Raw genomic sequence first — 22175 nt, 5'->3', positions numbered from 1 at the left:
TTGAATTTTTGATAAATATTTAATTAAATATAAAATATATATTTTTTATAATAATATTTATAAATTTTATATTTTTATTTTAAATAAAATAAAATTTATATATTTTATAAAATTATTAAATTTTAAAATATAGATTCTTAATAAAAAATAAATTTTTATATAAATTATTAATTAAAATATATAAAATTAAATAGATTCATGTATTTTTTGAATAATAATAATTAAATTTGAAATAAATTTAGGTAATGATAACGGATAAAGTACTTGTAAAAATCACTCTATTTAAATTCAAATCTAGTTAATATTTTCATATTTTAAACTCAATTCAAATTTATTATTAACTACACAAATCTATCCCAAACCTTATTATTATTACTTGAATAATATTCAAATTCATTTAATTTTATATATTTTAATTAATAATTTACGTAAAATTTTATTTTTTGTTAATAATTTACATTTTTAAAATTTAATAATTTCATAAAATATTTAAAATCTATTTTATTTAAAATAAAATAAAATAATTATAAATATTATTATAAAAAATATTTTTTTTTATATTTAATTGAGCATTTATATAAATGGATTCAGGTAACGGATTGAACCCGTCTTAAATCTAATTATAAATTATTCAAATTAATCATATTAGGATTCAGTTAGTACCTGTAAAAACTCAAGCCGTTATAATATCTAGATGTAATGTGAGCATACATTATTTTGATTTTGTTCATTTGAAAAATTAAAAAATAAATTAATTAATTAAAATTGTAGCAAATCAGACTACATTAAACTAAAAAATTAAAATAAATGAAAATGTCACAACCCAAATTATGAGTCGGACCAGCACTAGGAACTGGGTCAGCATAAAGCCCCCGAGACTTATAATAAGCTTTACTATTACCAAATCCATGACCAGGGCCAAGAGCTGAGGCCCATCTTGCAAATAAAATAAAATATTACATTTTTACTCGGATCAATCCAATCCGATAACTATCAAAAACTCAAGTTAGGGGAGCCCAGCTCGCCCCGACGGTAATACATGGTGACAGGCGGCAGAGAGAGAGAGAGAGAGAAAGAGAGTAAAATGGGTCTCCAATTTTGAATGCTCATATCCAACGATTCCGACGTCCGGTCGTAGTGATTTTAGCGGCTATGGACTCCTAGTAGAGAGCTCTTTCAAATGAGACCAGCCTCGCTAGATTTGGTGGCCATTTCCGGCATCGACGAAGGGAGAGAAATTCGAAATTTTGCAGCTTTCTGGTGAGATTTTTGGGGATCTGACCATCGAATCAGCAATTCAAGACCACCGTTGGACACAGGACGACGAAACCTTCGAGATGAGACCGGCCTTGCTCCGATCGGACAACGTTTGAAAAAGGTGATCATCGGACGGTCTAGATCACTTTGTTAGATTTCGGACTTTTTCGATTACCAAAAATTAAGAATAATTTTATGATAATTATTGACAATTTTTTTGCTTCATTTAGGTGCGATTGGATCAATGATAGCTCACTAGCGCCGAGATCGAGTTTTTAGCCAGATCCAACTGCTCGGCGACCTGTCTCAGAACATAGTCAATATTATAGTCAGGTTTAGAATGAAAATTCATAAAATATTCATGGATAACTAGAAAATTATAATTCTTATTGCCATAGTTTTATACCTTGTTAAGGACTGCGGGGCAAAATTTTAGAACTTTTAGAGCTTGTTTGAGTAATTTTTATAGAATGTTAGTTTTAGGGACAAAAACATAATTTTTTAATTTTGTGAGAATTGTCTAGTTTGGAGGGCCCAGGAAGGGGACCATAAGATGTTGATGGGATATGGTTGTGAGAATTGTGATTTAGAAGTGTTATTTGAACTATCTTGCAAGTTGAGTAAGTCCTAGGTATAGAAAAAATTTTATCAGATTTTTGACATAAATTAGGCTATTTTTGCCTCTTTAGAGTCTTATTTTGAATTAGTATTGATTAAATTATAATATAATTTGTTTAGGTGATTAGAGTCAGCGATCCTTCTCCACTCAGCTACCGTAATAGCTCCTGGTCAATCAGTGAGTAGATATTGATTTTATTTATAATTTCAATATTATTATATATTCAAGGCATGCTCATGCATCACTTATAAATATATGTACATAGTTAATTATTAGGCAAGCCCTGTGTTACATATGTAATTGATGACTTGCTGTATATGTTGGTTTATAGCAATTTGGAGCTGTGTGCGTGAGTTTGGTGTGTGTGGTGTGTATAGGGATATGGATAGGACGGGTAAACACGGCTAAAGTTTGATTCGCTGGGACCCGATCTTTATTATAGATAAGTCGGGATAGGCACGGCTCGAGTTGATCTCGCTGGCCCCCCATATTTGGATATTAAGAGAAAGTCCGACATTGAGTTAATCTCGCTGGCAGATGTTGGAATTAAAAGAGTTGCGCAGGGGATCAACTCCGATATATATATGTGTGTGTGTGAGTATGAATTTGAAACACGGGTATGTGAGTGCTCCATATTGCCTTTAACGTGATTATGATTTGACTTGTTTGAATTGTGTGAACATGTTGCATTTCATCCTTAGGGATGCATTAGTGCTAGATAGTTATAGAAATTGTACTTAAAATCAATATCTTACTCTTTGAGTCAAATGCTCACTCCTGTTCACCCTATTTTTCCAGACTACAATAAGAGTTCTTTTTCAAAATAACATACTTCACTTCTCGCAGCTTTATTAGCAGTTATTTATTTGTATTATTATTTTTCAAAATTGTAATATAAAACTCCTCATATATTAATAGTAGTAATAATCTTGTCAGGTACTGTGTAAACTAGTGGAATACTCGTGCTATGCATGGTAATATATATATATATATATATATATATATATATATATATATATATATATATATATATATTAATTAAAAAGATTTTAATATTACTATTTAAAATTTTAAAATGTTAACAATAAATTTTAATCAAATAAGTTAACAATTGCTCTCAAATCAATGAACTTCATAGCCATAAGTTTTTTTTAATGGCCATAAATTATTATTTATATATAATAATAAAATCATTTTAAAATAATAAAAATAAAATAAAATTAAAGTAAATTAAATTTATTAAATGCATAAAAGGAAGAGAAAAAACTTTTAAAAATTAATTTTTCTTCAAAGTAAATATGAGTCATGATTTTACTGCAATTGACTTTTTAAATTAAAAATTAGGAATATAATAACATGTGATAATTATATTTAATAATTATATTACATCTATTTAAAAAATACAGAAAATACTTAATGTTGACTTTTCTCTTTTAAAAAATTAAAAATTAATGGATATGTATTACCTTTAATAATTCGATATGTTTAAAAAAAAATTAATCATTAATTTCTCATAAAAATTCAAATATATTTGATTCTAATTTAGAGCAGATATTTTAAAGGAAATTAAACTTTTAGTTGTAGTAATAATTGGATAATCATTATAATATTAGTTGAATTTTAAAATTAAATGGCTTGAGTTGTCAAATTATTAGAAATTAAATACTAAATTTAATTGCAGTAAATGTGTTAACAAATATTTCACTTTGCTTTAAAGTAATTGTTATTGACTTTTTAAATTAAAAAGTAGAAAACTTATAATGAATGACAATTATATTTAGTAATCAATACTTTTTCTATTATTTAAATTTGAAAGATCAAAATAATTAAGAATCGTATTTAAAAATAAAATTATATAATAATTATATATTACAACTGTTTAAGAAATATAGAAAAATTGTTATCAATAAATTTAATTAAAAATTACTACTTGCTATCTCTTCTTGAATTTGTTCTATAAAATCTGAACAATCTCTTCATCAGAAAAACGAACATAGAATATACATAAATTAGCATATGTGTGTTCATTGAGAATAATTAATAAATTAATATGATTAACTCTTAGTTTTTCCTATCTCTAATTAAATTAAGCTTTTCTAGACATTTGTAATAATAATAACAACAACAACAATAATAATAATAATAATAACTACTTATTATAATATTAAAATGTAATAATTATATAATTTGTAACTTACATATACATAATTAGGAAATTAATAACTTAATTATAATTTATAAAAATTGTATCATTAATTAATTTTTCTAAATAATAATAAAATAATATAACATAACATGATTAATATTAACTAAATTAATAATATTAATTATTTATTAATATACTATAAAAAATATAAAAAAATAATCAAAATTGAATATTAATATAAATTTATTATTTACTATGACTATGAAAAATAAATTTTTATTTCATTCATTTTTCCACAATTCATTTTACGTAGCATTCAATATATAATTAAAAATATATCTTTATTAAATGAATACTAAAATAAGATAAATAAAAATAAAATAACATTAAAGTAAATTAAAAATTATTAAATATATAAACGAGAGAGAGAAAGAAAGTAAAGTATTTAACTCTATGTGATTATTGTCATAACATAATTCTAAATTATTTTATTAATTTTAAGATATATATAATTCTTAAATTTTTATAATTAAATAAAATAATTAAAAATTTAATAATCATTAAATGAGAAATTTATAAAATTATTAAAAAATATCTAATATTTTTAATTAATTAATCATAAAAATTATGATAATAATGGTAATAGTAAAAATAATTAATGGTAATAGTAATGGTAATAATTAATTACGCTAATTAATATAATTATTAAATATAACCTCTCTACATATATAAAATAAAGAGTTTTTTCTATATTTAATTAAATTGAAGTGTAACACCCTCACTTTAGGTAGTCCGTACATTTTACTGTTTCGAAGACTAACGTCTGTTCGGACAGCCAGGATGTCTCAAACTAGAGTGAGGAAACATAATTGACTGAATAAAACTAAAAAAAAATCAAGGAAAAATAAAACAAGCAAAGTGCAACTCGGTTAAACGAGCCGGGGTCACAACGATGGGTGACCATAGGGGAAGCGACTGTGAATATAGTTGTCTACCCCAGACCACGAGGAACCCCAAAAAATAATTTTTGAGATTTAATTAAATGTTTACTAAGGATAAAATGACGTTAAAAATGTCAAAGAAAATTTAAGAAAATTTATTAATCGATACAGATAAAAAATAACCCGATGAGCTTAATAAATGGCATTTTGGTCATTTCACCCTGAGAGTGAAATTTTGACCTAAATGTCAATTAAAATGAGAGAGATTAAAATATATAAAATAAATTAAAATCATGAATTGGTGTAATAGAAAAGGGAAAAAAAGAAAAGAAGGAAATAAAAACATAATGTTAATTATGACATAAGCATGATGTCAAAATAACCTTATTAATATTTTTGACCAACTACAATTAAACAACTAAGTATAAAAGGGACAAATTCCATTAAATACACAATAGCTTATCATCTTCTTCCCATGGTTCTCTCTTGGCCGAACCATACTCATAGGGAACTTCCACCATTTTTGCTTTTCTTAGCTTGATTTCCTCCTTTTTTCTCACTCCAAAACCTTAAGTCCCTTTACAAAAAATTAATCTCACACCTTGAGGGAGATGGTGGCAGCCAAGAAGTGAAGGAAAAATTAAATTTAGGCAAGGTCAAGTTGAGCTCCAAAGAGGTTAGTGCACTAAACTATACTTTCTTTATTTACTAAGCATGAAAAGCATGCTAAAATAAGTTGAATTGACATGAAACCAAAAGAAAATTCTAAACCTAGGAGAAACCTAATTTTCGGCAGCCATGAAATCTCTTAGGGTTTGGGGTTTTTAATTAATGGAAATTGGTTTAATGGTGATGTTTGATAAGTTGATATGCTTTAGAAGTTGAATGAATGGAGTTTGCACAAATTGGATGAATGAAATTAGGGTTTGTGATTATGAATTGGGGATTTTGTGCTATGATTGAAATTGACCAAATTGAGATGAATTTAATATTGTCATTTGGCATTGCCACTTAGCACAGGAGAAAATTTGACTACTTTAGATAGTGCCACGTGGTATAAATATAATTATTTTAGAATCCTATGTGACAGCACTGGAGGAAAACCTGTAACACCTCTAATTTTTAAATTTATTATTTTATGGGTAATTATTTATATTTTGTTTTATTTAAATTTTGAAAAATTATTTGAAAATTTTCAGATTTTAAAAATTGGGTTCGATTTTTCGAAAACATAAAACTTTGATGATTTTTAAAAATTAATTTAAAGACCACGAGGCAAAACTAAAAATATATTTGGACTCTATGAATTTTTCTGAGTTTCTTAAAATTTTTTCGAAATTTTTGGGCCTCGTTTTCGGTCCCAAGATAGAGTAAAAATTCAAATTTTTGTATCATGAATCTGATCGGCCGAATCGAACGGGATCGGATCAGACCGATCGAATCGGACCGGCCTTCTTCCTCTTTTTCTTTCCTCTTCACGAGTCCACGACGTCCTCTCTCTCTCTCTCTCTCTCTCTCTCTCTCCTCCCTCCGCCCCTCGCCGGCCAGCCGCCACCCAGCCCTCCCCCACACTCCGGCGCACCTCCCCCGCCTCTCCCCTGCCACTGGAAACGTCACGCGAAGCCCACCCAGTGCATGCGTGCCGTTTCACCTTTCCGGGCCGATTTCAGCCAATCCGGCCACCAATCGGACCGGGTCTTATTCCAAAATACTTCTACACCTCAAGAGTTTTCCATAGACACCAAGAACACCAAAATCCATGGAGTGGTTTACCAAATTTTTGTCCGGGAATTTTTCACCTATTTTGACTTTTGGGCTAAATTTCTCGCAAACCGTGAACCCCACGAGAAACTGAGAGTACTAGAGTGCTCCACTCGTCGAGAGCTTCGCGGCAATACCAATTTCAAAATTTTTCGACACCGTTTTTCGGTGAGTTCCGCTAAATTTCATAGTGTTTTTCCAAGCACTAAATGAGATTAGAAAATTTCGTAAAAATTATGTACTAACCCCCGTGTTGTGGGCTTCGTGTAAGTACCTTCAATTCGCAGAAATTCAACGGTTGCCCAAGTCTGTAAATTTCGGGCCGGGCAGACAGGCTACTGAAAAAGCCTCGGAATTGAGTCGAGATTTTGGCTACCCCACCATTGTCAGACGTCTCGAACGTGTTCCCAGGGTCGGAATCGGCATAGGTAACCGCGAACCTTACTTTTTCTTAATTATCTAGCGCTTGAATTTGATTAAAAATCTATAAAATATTCGTGGTAGCTTAGAAAATTATAATTCCTTTTGCATTAGCTTAATAATAATGCTAAGGATCGCAAGCAAAATTTTAGAATTTTTAGAATTCATTTGGGTAATTTTTGCAAAAAGGGTTAATTATAAGGATTAAACTATAATTTTTCACATTGTGATTGTTGACAGTTTGAATGGGCCCAGGAGGGGCTATGTGATGTGATTGAGTTGTATATGTATGATTTGTGGATATAGAAGTGCATTTTAAGCCCTTTTGCAGGTTGGGTAGGTCCTAGGTATAGGGGAGATTCTGCCGGATTTTCAGCACGACTTAGGACATCTTTGGTATTTTTTAGTTTGTATTGAGTAAAATGTATTAAATAATTGTAATAAAATTGTCAAGTAAGCCGGGACAGCCTTTCTCCTCCTCCCAGCCGCCGCAGTGACTTCGGTTAAGTCTGTGAGTAAAATATTAATTTTAATTGTAATTTCGATATTATTATATGTTTAAACATGCCCATGCATCACTTATAAATATATATCTATGTAGTTAAATATTAGGCATGATTTATATTGCATTTTAAATTGATGAAGTGTTATGGATGTTATTTGTAGTAATTTGGAGCAGTGTGTGTGTGTTGGTGTGCGTGTGGTATGGTATCGGGTATGGACAGGACGGGTAGACACGGCTTGAGAGACACTCGCTGGGACCTGGTCCTTTATGGATAAGTCGGGATAGACACGGCTTGAGAGACACTCGCTGAGACCCCGCACTTGGTTCATTAAGCGAAAGTCTGGCTTGAGAGACACTCACTGGTAGAGGTTGGATTAAGAGGGCTGTATAGGGGATTAGCTTTCATATATGTATTGCTTGACAGTGTTGGGTGTGTGAGTGCTCCAAATTGCCTTTTTGCTGTTATGATATGAAAATTATGACGATGTTGCATTTCACTCCACATGGTGCATTAGCTTTAGATAGCTATAGAGATTATGGTTAAAATTGATATTTTCCTCTCTGAGTCGAATGCTCACTCCTGTTCATCTATTTTTTCAGGCTACAGGAGGATTACTTGTTGTGACTAACCTGCTCTTCTTCTTCGCAGGTCCATTAATAGTATTTAATGTATTTTGTACAATTGAGTTAAATTTTAGACTCCGCATGTGTTAGAAGCACTTATTTTTATTTTGGGCCTGTATAATAAAAGTTATGTTGGACCTGTAAAATTATTAACTGTATGCATGATGGGATTGGATGAGGGAGCTGAGCTCCCATTTGAGTTATGACATTTTGATTATGTGGAGGGTGAGCTGAGCTTCCCAATTTATTATATATTGTGTTTACAGGTCGGGCAAGTCAAAAACTCCCTGTTAAATAGTCCATTTTATGGCTGGGCTCTGTCCGGTTGAATTCTTAAAACTGGGCCCAAATGGGCCTTAGAGTTAGGTTGAGAAATAGTTAGGCTTATTACGGGTCTCGGGGGCTTTAGGCTGGCCTAGGTTCTAGTGCCGGTTAGGCCCATAGGTTGGGTCGTGACAAAATCTGTCTGCTTTATATATATATATATATATTTGAGTTTTTTGTATTAATAAATGAAAATTTTATGATATTTAAATAATTTGTCAATGGTAGTATCATGGTTGAGCTAGGTTCCCCTAACTTGAGTTTTTGATGGTTATCAGGTTTGATTGACCTGAGTGAAAATATAATATTTTATTTTATTTGCAAGATGGGCCTCAGTTCTTGGCCCTGGTCATGGATTCGATAATAATAAGATTTACAATGGCCTCGGGAGTTTTATGCTGACGTAGGTCCTAGTGCCAGTCTAGCCCATAATTTGGGTCGTGACATTTAATTTGACTTGATTAATTTGATTGGATGTGAGTTTAATTTTAAATTTTTAACTCATTTTATATTTAATTTATCTTTTTACTTTAATTTTAAACTTAATAATTAATTAGTTAAAAATTAAAATATTGGATTTAGCTTAAAGCTTTTCGTATGATTTATTTTTGTATTTTTTAGTATTTGGGTACTTAAAAAATATAAAAAAAAAAATTTAATTAAATAAAAAATAAATAAAAATTTTATCAATCTTATTAAAATATGAAAACATATATATATCACATAAATACATAACATTAATTTAATCATATAACTAAATAATAAAAAAATATTACAGAAAATAATTTTGATAAAAAATATTTTTTATTTATAAATTATTTTTTACCAAATAAATAGAGATTCATTTTATTAATTTAAAAAATAAAATAAAATAAATTTAAAAAATTGAATTTCTTAAAATTTAAAATAAATGAAGGGTAAAAGATTTCAAAAGGGAAAAACCTGAAAAACCTTTTTCTAGAAATATTATCAAAATTCAAATTTTAATTTGTTAATTGTACAAAGATTCGACTATACAAGAAGATCATTCGGACTTTCCCCCTAAACCTCAAGGAATCAATTCTCTATGATTTGCTTTAATTTAGCTTAATTAAATCTTTATTTTTTTTTTAGAATTAATTAATTGAACTTAAATTTGTTAAACCATGCAGGCTGAAAAATTTAAAAAAATTCAAATAATTTCAGTCCATAATTTTTGAACTGAATTTTATTTTCTGTTTAGAAATTAAAATTTTAAAATCAATTAATTTTTTTCATCAATTTTTATACTTATAATAAAAGAATTTAATTTTTTTAATTTAAAAAATAAATTTAAATTTTATTCTTACAAATGATTTGTTTAAAAAATTTATAAAATTTCAATTAAATTAAAGGTTAATAATTTTGAGTCAAATTTTAATTTATTCCGTAATTTAAACTCACATATTTATATTTTAAAATAAAAATGAATTAAATTATTAAAAAAATCTTAGGAAATTTTTACTTACCTATACTATATTGTATCAATAATTGAATATTGTCTATATTGTCTATTTTGTCAATTTGCAATGTAGTGGGAAAAGAAAGGAACACTGTTTCGTCCGCACAAATTATTAAGAAGAATATTAGACAACTTAACCATGTAATTAACTTATTCAACCGCGCAATTATCATAAATCAAGTGTTAATGTTTCATTTGTCATAAAAATGGCAATGGATGGGATATTTACGAGTACTCAATCAATCGGTTGAATTCTAACATGATGTATCTGAATAGTATATAATTGAGTTTAAAATAAATTTAAATATAAAAAATAATACATATGGTAAATTTGAGTCGAGTTTGAATTTTATATATTGAGTATTAATTACTTAATTTGTTTATATAAATAATAATTAAATATAAAATATATTTTTTATAACAATTTATATATATATATATATTATTTTAAATAAATAGAATTTAAATATTTTATAGAGTTATCAAATTTTTGAAATATAAATTATTAATTAAAAATATTTTTATATAAATTATTAATTAAAATATATAAAATTAAACAGATTTAAATATTATCCTAGTAATAATAATTAAATTTTGAATAAATTTAAATAATTGATGATAAATTTTAATAAGATTTAGAATAAAATCAAATAATATGAATATTAATTGAGTTTAAGTTCAAGCTAATATGATATTTTCGTGGATTTTCTATTCATTCAGATTTGTAGGAAAGCTTTTGTAAATTAAGTCTCTAAAAATTGAGAATCTCTACTTGACTAATCGGAAATAGACCATAATAATATTATTATTAATAATTAAAAATATTTTTTATATAAATTATTAATTAAAAATATAAAATTAAACAGATTCAGATATTATTCAAGTAATAATAATCAAATTTGAGATAAATTTAAATAGTTGATGAAAAATTTTAATAAGATTTAAAATAAATTTAAATAATATAAATATAAATTGAATTCGAGTTCAAGCTAATATGATATTTTTGTGAGTATCTACTCATTCAGATCCTGTAGGAAAGCTTTTGTAAATTAAGTCTCTAAAAATTTGGAATGGCTACTTGACTAATTGGAATTAGACCATAATAATAATAATAATAATAATAATAATAATAATAATAATAATAATAATAATAGTAAATTCAAATGCATGTTTTACCCAGTGAAAATGTTTGTATCAATTTAAATTCAATAACCGCCAAGAAATTAAAGAATTATTTTCCTTGGAATATTAATATGCTGTTTGACGTTGTTATTTTATCAATTATTATAAAAAAATTTACTTCAAATATATTAATTAGAGATTTTTAAAATTGTTTTTATATTAAATTTAACTATTTTAATTACAAGAATTTCATAACATCTAAACATTTTACAGAATTTAAAAATATATTAAAAAAAAAAGCTTCAACCTCAATATTAAATAGACTCTAATTAGAGGGGAAACTAAAATTTAATATATATTTATATATATTTAGATTTTTTTTTCGTAAAAATACATGGATAGAAAAAAAAATTTTCACCAAGTTAGAGAGGCTATGGCAACCCTAGGCCCTAGCTTTGTCGGTGGGCGTAGATAAGAATTTCCCTAGAAATGATCCGTGGCAAGTATATCATGATGTAAGAGCTTAATGTTATCCATTAGATAGGGTATATAATGAAGGATAAAGTTGTAAGGACAAATGGGGTGTGATGAGCATGCAATGACAAAGTTAGTTGGAAAAAGGCTAAGAGCTATAAGCTTTATGCTCCATATGTCTACTTTTTGGTGTGATGGGGTGTGTCAAGTATAAAAGGACAAAGTTGAATGTAAGTGTTGCAAACTTCAAGCTCTATTTTTTAAGACTGATTAGATTATTTTATATATTAAAATAATTAATTAAAATAATATTATAATCCAATTATTTATATTCACCTTTTGTTTATATTCATATCCGATATCGGATATATATTCCTAATAATATCAACTAGTTATTGAGAAAAAAAGATTTATATATGACTTGAACTATTCTCCTCCAACAAGGTGTTCCGATCCATTCCAATCTTGCAAATTTTTCACTCTAAATACATAATCTCAAATGTGAGGAGGTGTGTTAAGTTTCACATTGATTAAATATTAAAAAAAAATTACTTACGTATATGACCTGAGCAATTCTCTTCTCATAAAATATTTTTTTTTCTATAAAATTAAATAATATCCATTTTATCAACAGATTAAATGGTTACTTGCTGAGTCATTGGTCGTTTGGTCTATTTGTGGATAAGGAAGGGAAGAAGAGAAGAAGAAATGTAAATGAGTTAAAACAGTAGTGTATGTTTATGTAGTACAAAAGATTGAAAAAGACCAGCTTGGCAGAAGTCCATTAGTAATTGGGATAATGGTCTCTATTTTGCTTACAAAAGGCCAACTCAACAAACTATATATGGCTCCTCAACCACTCATCCAAGTTAAGAACTACCAGTCTAAATTTCTCAACCACCAGATTAATCAATATCACATACCCATCATATCCACACCTTATTAAATACTCATCTACTGCATAGACCTTCCTGACCTGATCCAAAACAAACGGCAGTCTTTCTTGAAGGAATGAAATGGGAGACTCACTAGATCACACTTCAAATGATACTACTAGTGATGATTCTAAAGGTGACAGTATTAGCTAGTTCTAATATTCTCCTTTTCTGTTCTGTTTCTTTTTATTTTATTAATATCAGAATTGGGTTGTTTTCGTTTCATCATCAGCAGATGTAAAAAGTCAAGATTCTAGACCAGATTTCTCTGAGGACGAGGAGAGTCTTATAGCTAGAATGTTTAGATTGGTTGGAGAAAGGTTTGGTCTGTCTGTTTGTCTATCTATTTTAATTGGTTAATTAAGATTACTGTGTTAATCTCCTCTTAAGTATAATATTAACTTTTCTTCTAGGTGGTCACTAATTGCTGGGAGAATACCAGGAAGAACAGCAGAAGAGATAGAGAAGTACTGGACTTCAAAATACAGCTCTTCAAGTGAAAGATGAATTTCAATAACCTTGAACCTGATGTTGCAGAAAGTTTGATAAATGGGTTTTGGTTTTTATTTTTCTGAAACTGTTTAAGATGGTGTGGTGGTGTAACATTTCACATTTTCATGTTCTTGAAGCTTTCTGAAACTTAGTAATGGATTGCTGTTGAAGATGATAAATTCAAGTTTCTTTATTTTGGAGTATATTTGTACATTTTTACCTTGATTTCTTGAACTCATTCACAATTTTGCTAGTTGTTTTGAAACTTTTGTCTTGCATTGTCTTGTTCATTTAAATTTCTAAACCTTGCAAGCAATCCATGGAAAAAAATATTTTTAGATGCTTGATGATTTGTGGGTCTGATAAAGGTCAACCCATATCCAATATTACTAAATTTTTATTTATATCGGGTTTATCATGAACATAAAGTGTATAAATATGCAGGATTTATCTATTTAATAAGTGGATTTTATTATATATTTTATATCTTAAATTCATTATATATAAAATTTAAGTAAGAAAAATCCATCTAACTGTTAGTAGGAGAAAATAGCTCTTTAAATATATTGATTAAAAGATATTAAAAATTAATTTAAACTACTTTCTTGAGAAAATGTTCTCTTAAATGCACTTAAAAAAATATTTTAAAATTTTATTTTGTTATTTTAAAATTATTATAATGAAAATATATTAAATTTAAATATTATTTTTTCTTAATATCAATTCAAACAATAATAATATGAAATAAATACTAAAAGTTTTTATGTAAGGAGGGATGGAGTGATGGTGATCTTTTTGATTAGTATTGAAATCGGTAGGTGATAATTGATAAGATAAGGATGGAAATCCGTTGCATATGGGCAATTAAAATCTGGTAATTAAGAGAATGACACTCATGGATGTGACCTATTGACATATTTTATAAGAAAATTTTAATAAATAGATATAAAATTTTATTAAAATTAAGCAACTCATAAAATTAAATTTTAAGGCATTTCTTAAGAAAAAAATGAAATTACATATGAAAATAAAACTTTTGTACACATTTATAAAAAAAATTGTATTATATAAGTTCTATTATAATTTAATGAAAACTAAATGTAACACCCCTATATGCATAGCCTGATCTATTGTACTGTTCCGATGATCGATGTCGATCCGGATAATTAAGAGGATTAGCACTATGTTTAAAACACCTAGAAAAGCTTTGAATGAAAATAAATAATGATTACTAGATAGTTAAGTATAAACAAGAAAAATAAAGTATAAAAAGTTAAATGAGCCGATAGTCACAACGATGGGTGACCTTCCCAGGAAATGACTGTGAGGTCAGTCCTAACCCTAATTTTAAGCGAGAAATTGTGACACCGCGGTCCTAAGGACTATTGCGAATCTAGTGGAAAAGAGAAAATCACAGAAAAGAGCTGATAAGTAGGTCAAATAATTAAGTCAGGACTCCAGAAGAAATATCGAATTATTTGCCGAATCAAACCGGTGAGGAGCAAATTGGTCAATTCACCCCTAGAGGTGACCCCTGACCTAACTGTCCAATAAAATCGGAGAATTGAAAATTTCGGAATATAGAATTAAATTAGAGAATAATGAAAAAATTAAAGGAAAAGAAAAAAGAAAAGAAAAAGGATTATTACATGATGGTGACATCACCTGTAACACCCCTACAGGCATAGTCCTATGCAAATCACTGTTCTGTTGACCGGTGTCGGTCTGGACAATTAAGATGATTAGAACTATGCTTAAGACATCTAGAAAAGCCCTGAATGAAAATTAGTAGTGATTATCTGAAGGTTAAATACAGATAAGAAAAATAGAACATAAAAGGTTAAATGAGTCGGGGGTCACAGCGATGGGTGACCGCACTGGGAAGTGACTGCGAGATCAGTCAAAACCCTAAATTTGTATGGAGCATTGTGACACCGCAGTCCTAAGAAAAATTGCGAAATTAGGGGAAATATGAAAATCACAGAAAAAGGTATAGAACCAGATCAAATAATTAGGTTAAGGTTCCGGAAGAAACACTGAGTTATTTGCAAACCGGATCAAACAGGCGAGGGGCAAATTGGTCAATTCACCCCTAGAGGTGACTCTTGACCTAACTGCCCAATAAAATCGGATAAATGAAAATTTCAAAATATAGAATTAAATTAAAGAACTATGAAAAGATAAAGGAAAAAGGAAAAAGGAAAAAGAAAAGAAAAATATTTATGACATCACCTTGGTGACATCACCCATCATGTCAAAAATGGAATATAATTTCTCTAATTTTTGATTAAGTCAAAAAGCAAATAAATACATAAAATTAAAAAGAAAAACTTGTTGTCTTCCTTACCATAGTTGCCGTCCACTTCCTCTCTCTCCCATCTCTCTTCCAAAACCTCTATTGAAGCTTAATTTCAAGCTTCACAAACCCTAAAAATTCCCCATAAATTCTCCTAAATTCTTGAATTTCCTTACTTTGGGAACTTGAAAAGAAGCTTGAAGAAGAAAGGAAAGGAAGAAAGTGAAGAAATTGAAGAATTGAAATCCAAAGTAAGGTTAGTCACTTAAACTTATGATCTTTAGTTAAATTTATGTTTATTTAGTTGAATAGACTTATAAATTATGGAAAATGTAAACAAAACTATTATGGGGGACTAGTAGTGAATTTCGGCCAGCCTATAAGGAGGTAGAAATTGCTTGAGTTTGATAAAATTAAAGTGATAGGGAAGTTGAATTAGGTATGTAGATTAAGATCATGCACTTTAATCTCATTAGTTGCATGAATTACATAATTAGGGTTCTTGGCACTTAGGGTTTGGGAAAAAATTTAGAGAAAATTAGTAATTGATGTAATGGAACCTAATTGAGGTTTGAAATGGTCATTTGGAGTCATTTGGGATGTGTTTGAATGAGTAGAAATGAAATGCAATTCGGATTGGTTAGGGGTCCCAATCTGGCAGTTTGACCTAGGTCCTTTTCAGGGACCAAAACTAAAATTTTATCAATCCAATGCTGTAAGGCTACTTGGGAATGAAAATAGACACATAATGACACAATTTTCATGTAGAAACTATGCCCAGAAAGTGACTATAAGTTAGTGAATAATTAGGTCAAATCTGGAATTGGCACACTGCCACTGTACAAAAATAACGAAATGAACAGTATTTATTTATTTGGCCATAACTTGGTCTAAGCAGGTGCAAATGACCTGATTTTTGAACCATCAGAAAGCTATGACATAGTACTATAACTTTCATGATGAACACTAACCCAAATTCTGCTTATAACCAAGTCATTTTGTCACCCAAATTTGGTTGCCTAAAACTGCCAGAACCAAAAACCTGCCCAGAATTCTGGGTAGATACAAATCCGGCCAGCCTTAGGAAAATGGCCATAACTTGAGCTACAAAACTCCAAATGGAGTGATTCAAAAATGAAATTTAAGAAGAGACATTAAGGAACAACTTTGATGAAGGAAAGTTGGCCAAAATTCTACTGTAGACAGACCAATGGAACAGTATAAACAAGTAACCAAAAACTAAAATTTTGAGATTTAACCCTAATAGACTTTGAATTGAATTTGGCAATCAATGCCAACAAAAACATGACTCAAAATCTGGTATATGAGTGCAATTAGAATTAATAAACCTATTAAGTATGGAAAAGTCAATATTTTAACTTGAACAGTACCATGAATAGTACCACGATACACAAAAATGCAAAGGACTCGAAATTATAAATCATAATAGGTAGGATAAGTCTTCAAAGAAATTGTTGGAATTTAAATATTAGAAATGGATACTGAAGCACTTTAAATTTATGTGCTTCTGTTGGAATGAGAGCTTCGAAGGAGAAACGAAAGTTTGAGTAAATTGAGTTGACAAAAGATGTTTGTGCATAACTCGTTTTAAATTATTCATGTTTTGCATATTTTATTTGATTAAATGATTTTAGTTTCTTTATGTATTATGTTTACCAATTATTGAATTTATTTTAATGATTATTGAAATGTGTTATGGTACGAATGAGTTTAGTTTTGAAAAATGGAATTAATTATGATTTTATTTTGTTATGAATTGAATGAAACTGGCTTCGGAAAAAATTTTTGATTGAAATACGTTTACATGGAAAATTTGATTTGAAAATTGATTTATACTTAACATGAGAAATGGATAAAATTTGTTTTGAATTGTGATGAGCATAAAAATTATTGGATATTGAAATTGATATTGAATTGAATTGTGTTATGATTTATGCTTTCAAAAAGGACAAAGAGATTTATGATATTGTTTTATATCTCATTATAGATGCTTGACTAGGTTATTACCCATCTCTTTCATTTGTTAAGGAGACAATGGAGTTAGCTTTATTTTGAATACCATGGTATATGCACAGGCTTAAATTCTCCTCTTATTAGAGGTTATATCTAAGTTTTTCGGTGGCCCTTTCGGAAGTTTCATTATTGTGTATAGAATCCCGATTCGACCTCCCCGATCATAGGGAGTTAGAATCGCCCCGAAGATGGCCCTTACGGATTAGTCTTGCATAGTTAGTGAGATAAAGAATGATTTTTGAATAGTAAGAATCGTGATTTCAAATGGGATTTATACATAATTGATTTTATTGGCATTAAGATTTGTTTCCATAAATTTACTGAAATTACTTTAAATGTTCAGTTATAATTTGATAAATTGAAATTCTAAAGCACAACCATTTTAACAAATGATTTATTTTATTGGCAACGAATATTTTGATTTTTGAAATTTTGATTGAATTTCAATATTTCCAAATTCTTTACTAAAATTTTGGTAAGATATTGTATATTATGTTTTAAATTATGGTTGTGCACCACTGAGTTCACTACTTAGCGATAGCTTTGTATGCTGTCACAGGTGAAAGTAAAGATAGAGCAGCCAAGTGAGATTTCCGATAGTTGCTCCTTGAAGACTCATTGGGATTAGTTTCAGGTATATTAGAGGTATACCCTTGTACATTAGATTTTGATGTATGCATGTAATTATATGTATGTAATTTATTTGAGCAGTTGTACAAAAACTTTTGTAATGTTATTTTGGGTATGTAATTAAAATGCAAATTATTGTAATATTCAAATTTATTTCTAAGTTTTGTAATCAATGTAAATAATTAAATTTTTGTATTTTGTGAATGATCAATTATTTCTTTTACATTTAACATTGTGAGACTGAAATGAGAAGTTTCAGTATTGGTTTAAATAAATTGCGTTTGATTGCAAACTGAGTTCTTGTATGGAATTGAGACGAAATTGATTTGTATTGGAGTTATGGTTGAGTAAAAATATTGGAAGTGTGTTTCTTTTCAGGTTTTGAAGAACTGTTTTCTCAAAATACAGTCGGTACTCTGCTGGAATTTTTGTAAAAATTACGGTAGTTTTAAATATCCAAAAATTTGATTTGTGACTTAATGTCAATTAAAAGTTTTAATATTTGTGAAAAAAATTTACCCACAAGTTTAAAATGAACGAAAATTGTTTTAAAATTCCTTGTACAATATTTAATGGGTTACCGGTAGGCGAAGTACGGTAATTCATTAGGTGTACTACGGGATCATGTTATGCCTTACGGAGGAGTAGGGTATGACATCACCTAAATGACCTCATAATTAATTTTCCTTTTTATTTACTAATTTGACCAAGTCAATATTAGAGATAAATATACAAAATAACAAATAAAAGAAATTAATTTGGGGTCTTCATCTTCATTCCTTGCCGCCGCCACTCTCTCTCATGTCCCTCTCTCTAATTTTCCACCATGAAAGCTTATTTGCAAGCTTTCTAAACCCTAAATTCCACTATAATTACCCTAATTTCTTTAGTTAAATCTTATGTTTGAATGTTGAAAAGAAGCTTGAAGAAGAAAAGAAAGGAAGAAAGGGAGTGAATTGAAGAATTGGAACTTCAAAGTTAGGTTAGTGAATTAAACTTTTAATTTTTAGTTAAATTCATGTGTTTATAGTTTAAATAACTTAGAAATTATGGAAAATGGAAACAAAATAAATTTATTTGGAGTAATTGGGGGACTTCGATCAACATTAAGGGGAGTAGTGCTTGACTTATTTGGGTGCCATTAAAGATGCAATTAAGCTTAATTAAGCATGTAAATCATGTTTAGACACTTTAATTGCACTAATTGAAAGAGTTACAAAATTAGGGTTCTTGAGCCTCTTAAATTAGGAGAAAAATTATAGGAAATGGTCAATTGATGCAAATGACCTTAATTGAGGTTAGAAATAGTCAATTGGGACTAATTGTGATGTGTTGGAATGAGTGAAAGTAAAATCAAATTCAGATAGGTAGGGGTCCAATTCTGGACAGCCTGACCTAGGTCCCTTTCAGGGACCAAAACTGAAATTCTGCTAACCCAATTGGTGTGAGGCCAATTGGGAATGAAATTAGACACATAAAGACATAATTTTCATTCAGAGACCATGCCCAGAAAATAACATTTATATAGTGAACAATTAGGTTAAATCCGGATATTATGCACTACCACTGTACAAAAATGACCAAATACATTTGCCATAACTTGGTCTAGACATGTCCAAATGACCTAATTTTTGTGGCATTGGAAAGCTATGACATAACACTACAACTTTCATGAAGAACACAAACCCAAATTCTACCCATAACCAAGTCATTTTGCCACCCAAAATTAGTTGCCCAAAACTGTCAGAACCTGAAAATGCCCTCAGAATTTTGGGTTAAAACAAATCCGGCCAGCCTTAGTAAAATGCCTATATCTTGGGCTAAAAAACTCCAAATGAAGTGATTCAAAAGGGGAATTAAAGTTAAGACAATAAGGAACAACTTTTATGGAGAACACTTAGTCAAATTTTCATAGTAACTAGACCAATAGAACAGTGCAAAATAGGGCACCAAAATTGAAAAATTGAATTTTCTCTTAGGAGACTTAGAAATTGAAATGACAACCAAAACCAACAAATTAGGCACTCAAAATGTGGTATGTGGGTATAATGAGAATTGGTATACCTATTTAGTATGAAAAAGTCAACATTTTGACTCAATGGTCAAATAAATAGTAACCACCATAATCAAGAACACAAAGAACTCAATTTATGGGATTATATAAGTAAAGTTTAAATGCAAATTTCAATTGTTAAAATTATGGTTAAACATAATTTGGATAAATATTGAAACATCTTAATTGTGTGCTTCAGTGGAAAAAAGGGCCTTCCGAGAAAAGAAATCGACAGGAGTGAAATAAAGAAAGACTAATTACGAGATTTGTGCACAATAAACTTATTTAAGTATTTCTTATTGAAATTTGATTTAGTATGTAATATGAATAGTTTTTAATTGTTTTGGCTTTGAGAATTTTATTTGGAAATTATTGTGTTGCCTACTTTGTAAATGGAAATTTTGAGATAAAATGTGATTTGTTGTTTGTATGAAATATTTAAATGTTATAATTTGAAATTATTTTTGATTCACACTTGGCATGATAGTTCCTTACTATGTTTCTCCTCTACTTGTGGGGTTGGGTTTGATATTTGATCATTTTCCTCCATCTCTGGCTTGCCAATCTGAGGTGAGTTTGAATGAGTACTCATTAGCTAGCTAGCCACCTCCCTTATTGATTTCGATTAATGGGGTGAATTTGTATTGTCATGGTGTACAACACAGCAAAGTTTGAAAATTTTGTGTCATGACCTAAGTGATATTATTGATTGGCAAAATTGTGTTTATTAAATTGTTTGACCAAATTTGTGTTCTATGAGCTTTGAAAATTGTGAAAAGAAATTGTGAATTATTTGAATTGTGATTTGTCAATAAATGTTTTATACACCGCATCTTAAATTTTTATTGTGCACTACTGAGTAAAATTTACTCAGTGATAGTTTTATTTTGTTGTCGCATATAGGGAAAAGGGCATAGCAGCAGAGTATGCTGCTACGGTAATAGAGGAGCACAGTTTAGATATTTTTGTACAGGTATTTATTGATACCCTTATAGTTTATTTTGATGTAAATAGTTTAATGTCATATGTATTAATGTAAAATTGAGCAGTTGTACAGTAAATTGTAATATTGTCTTTTAGATTTTTATATCTGTAAATTAAATTGTGAATGTAAATTATTTATTTTGAATGCAATGTGTATAAATTAATTTAAAATATTTGAGATGACAATTTTGTTTTGAATTGTGGAGATTGAGTTGAGTTGTGTTAGTTTGAGTTATTTAGTGGTTGAAATTAGTGAAGTGCATTATTTGTAAGTGTTTTTCTGCAGGTCAAAACTTTTAGTTTTTCTTAATTACAGCCGGCACTCTATCGAAATTTCTACAAAATTTGCTAAAAAATAAAATTTGTCAAAAATTTTACCTAGCCTTTAAACGTTAATTAAAAGTTTTTAATACCTGTTAAAAGTGCTCGCCACCATAAAAAAGAAGTAAAATTGTTTTAAAATCCCTTATAGTATATTTAATGGGTTATCAGTATATGAAGTCGGTAATTCATTAAGTATATTACGGGATCATATTATACTTTACAGAGAGGTAAGGTGTGACACTAAAATCATAAATTATATATATTTTAAAAAAATCTAAAAATATTTATTTTTAAAAAATAAATTATAATTTGCTTATAACAAAGTAACAATAAAAAAGAAAAAAAATAAAGTAAAATTTCACAAAATTAGATAATTATCACACATAATCATTTAATTTTATGAGTAATTTTATAAAAATTATTAAAATTTATATTTTTTTTAGAATTAATTATAAGAAATGTACATATACGGTACAGAGAAGACTTACTATACACATTTACATTTCTAGGCAATTATGACCAAAAGGTAATTATGCATATACTTATGTATCACACACACACATGTTACTTGGACAATATTTCATAAAACTCATTAAATTTTAATTTAATAGTAAGAGTATAATTGAATATATTTTATGTGTTTTATTTTTTTAAATAACAAAATAAGATAATTTTATTTATAAATGGTTGATAAGTTAATTGTTAATTTTTATAAAATTAAAGTTAAGTAAATTTTATAAAAAAATTAAAATTT

At 28.5% G+C, this 22175-nt stretch overlaps 1 protein-coding gene across 2 annotated transcripts; it reads left to right on the top strand.

Annotated features, from left to right (window-relative positions):
• The first annotated feature begins 12381 nt into the window (after window positions 1-12381).
• Window positions 12382-13303, top strand: LOC110632234 (transcription factor CPC). Of its 2 annotated transcripts, none has more exons than XM_021780379.2 (3): window positions 12382-12744; window positions 12844-12928; window positions 13022-13303. In XM_021780379.2, the coding sequence occupies exons 1-3, from the start codon at window positions 12690-12692 to the stop codon at window positions 13113-13115; spliced, it is 234 nt and encodes a 77-aa protein (XP_021636071.2). In that variant the 5' UTR covers window positions 12382-12689; the 3' UTR covers window positions 13116-13303. The 2 variants fall into 2 exon arrangements, with proteins under 2 accessions (XP_021636071.2, XP_021636070.2); XM_021780378.2 differs by having other exon boundaries at window positions 12489-12744; window positions 12841-12928.
• The last annotated feature ends 8872 nt before the right edge of the window (window positions 13304-22175 follow it).

This window comes from Hevea brasiliensis, chromosome 11 (genome assembly GCF_030052815.1).
Source record: "Hevea brasiliensis isolate MT/VB/25A 57/8 chromosome 11, ASM3005281v1, whole genome shotgun sequence".
In the NCBI taxonomy this organism is placed as follows: Eukaryota; Viridiplantae; Streptophyta; class Magnoliopsida; order Malpighiales; family Euphorbiaceae; genus Hevea; species Hevea brasiliensis.
This window is presented reverse-complemented; position numbering and strand designations above follow the sequence as displayed.

Excerpts from the sequence above, each read along its gene's own strand:
- LOC110632234 (XM_021780378.2), top strand. The coding sequence starts at position 12,690 with ATGGGAGACTCACTAGATCACACTTCAAATGATACTACTAGTGATGAT. Across the intron at positions 12,745-12,840 it reads TACTAGTGATGATTCTAAAG|CAGATGTAAAAAGTCAAGAT; the intron begins GTGACAGTATTA and ends TTTCATCATCAG. Across the intron at positions 12,929-13,021 it reads TTTAGATTGGTTGGAGAAAG|GTGGTCACTAATTGCTGGGA; the intron begins GTTTGGTCTGTC and ends CTTTTCTTCTAG.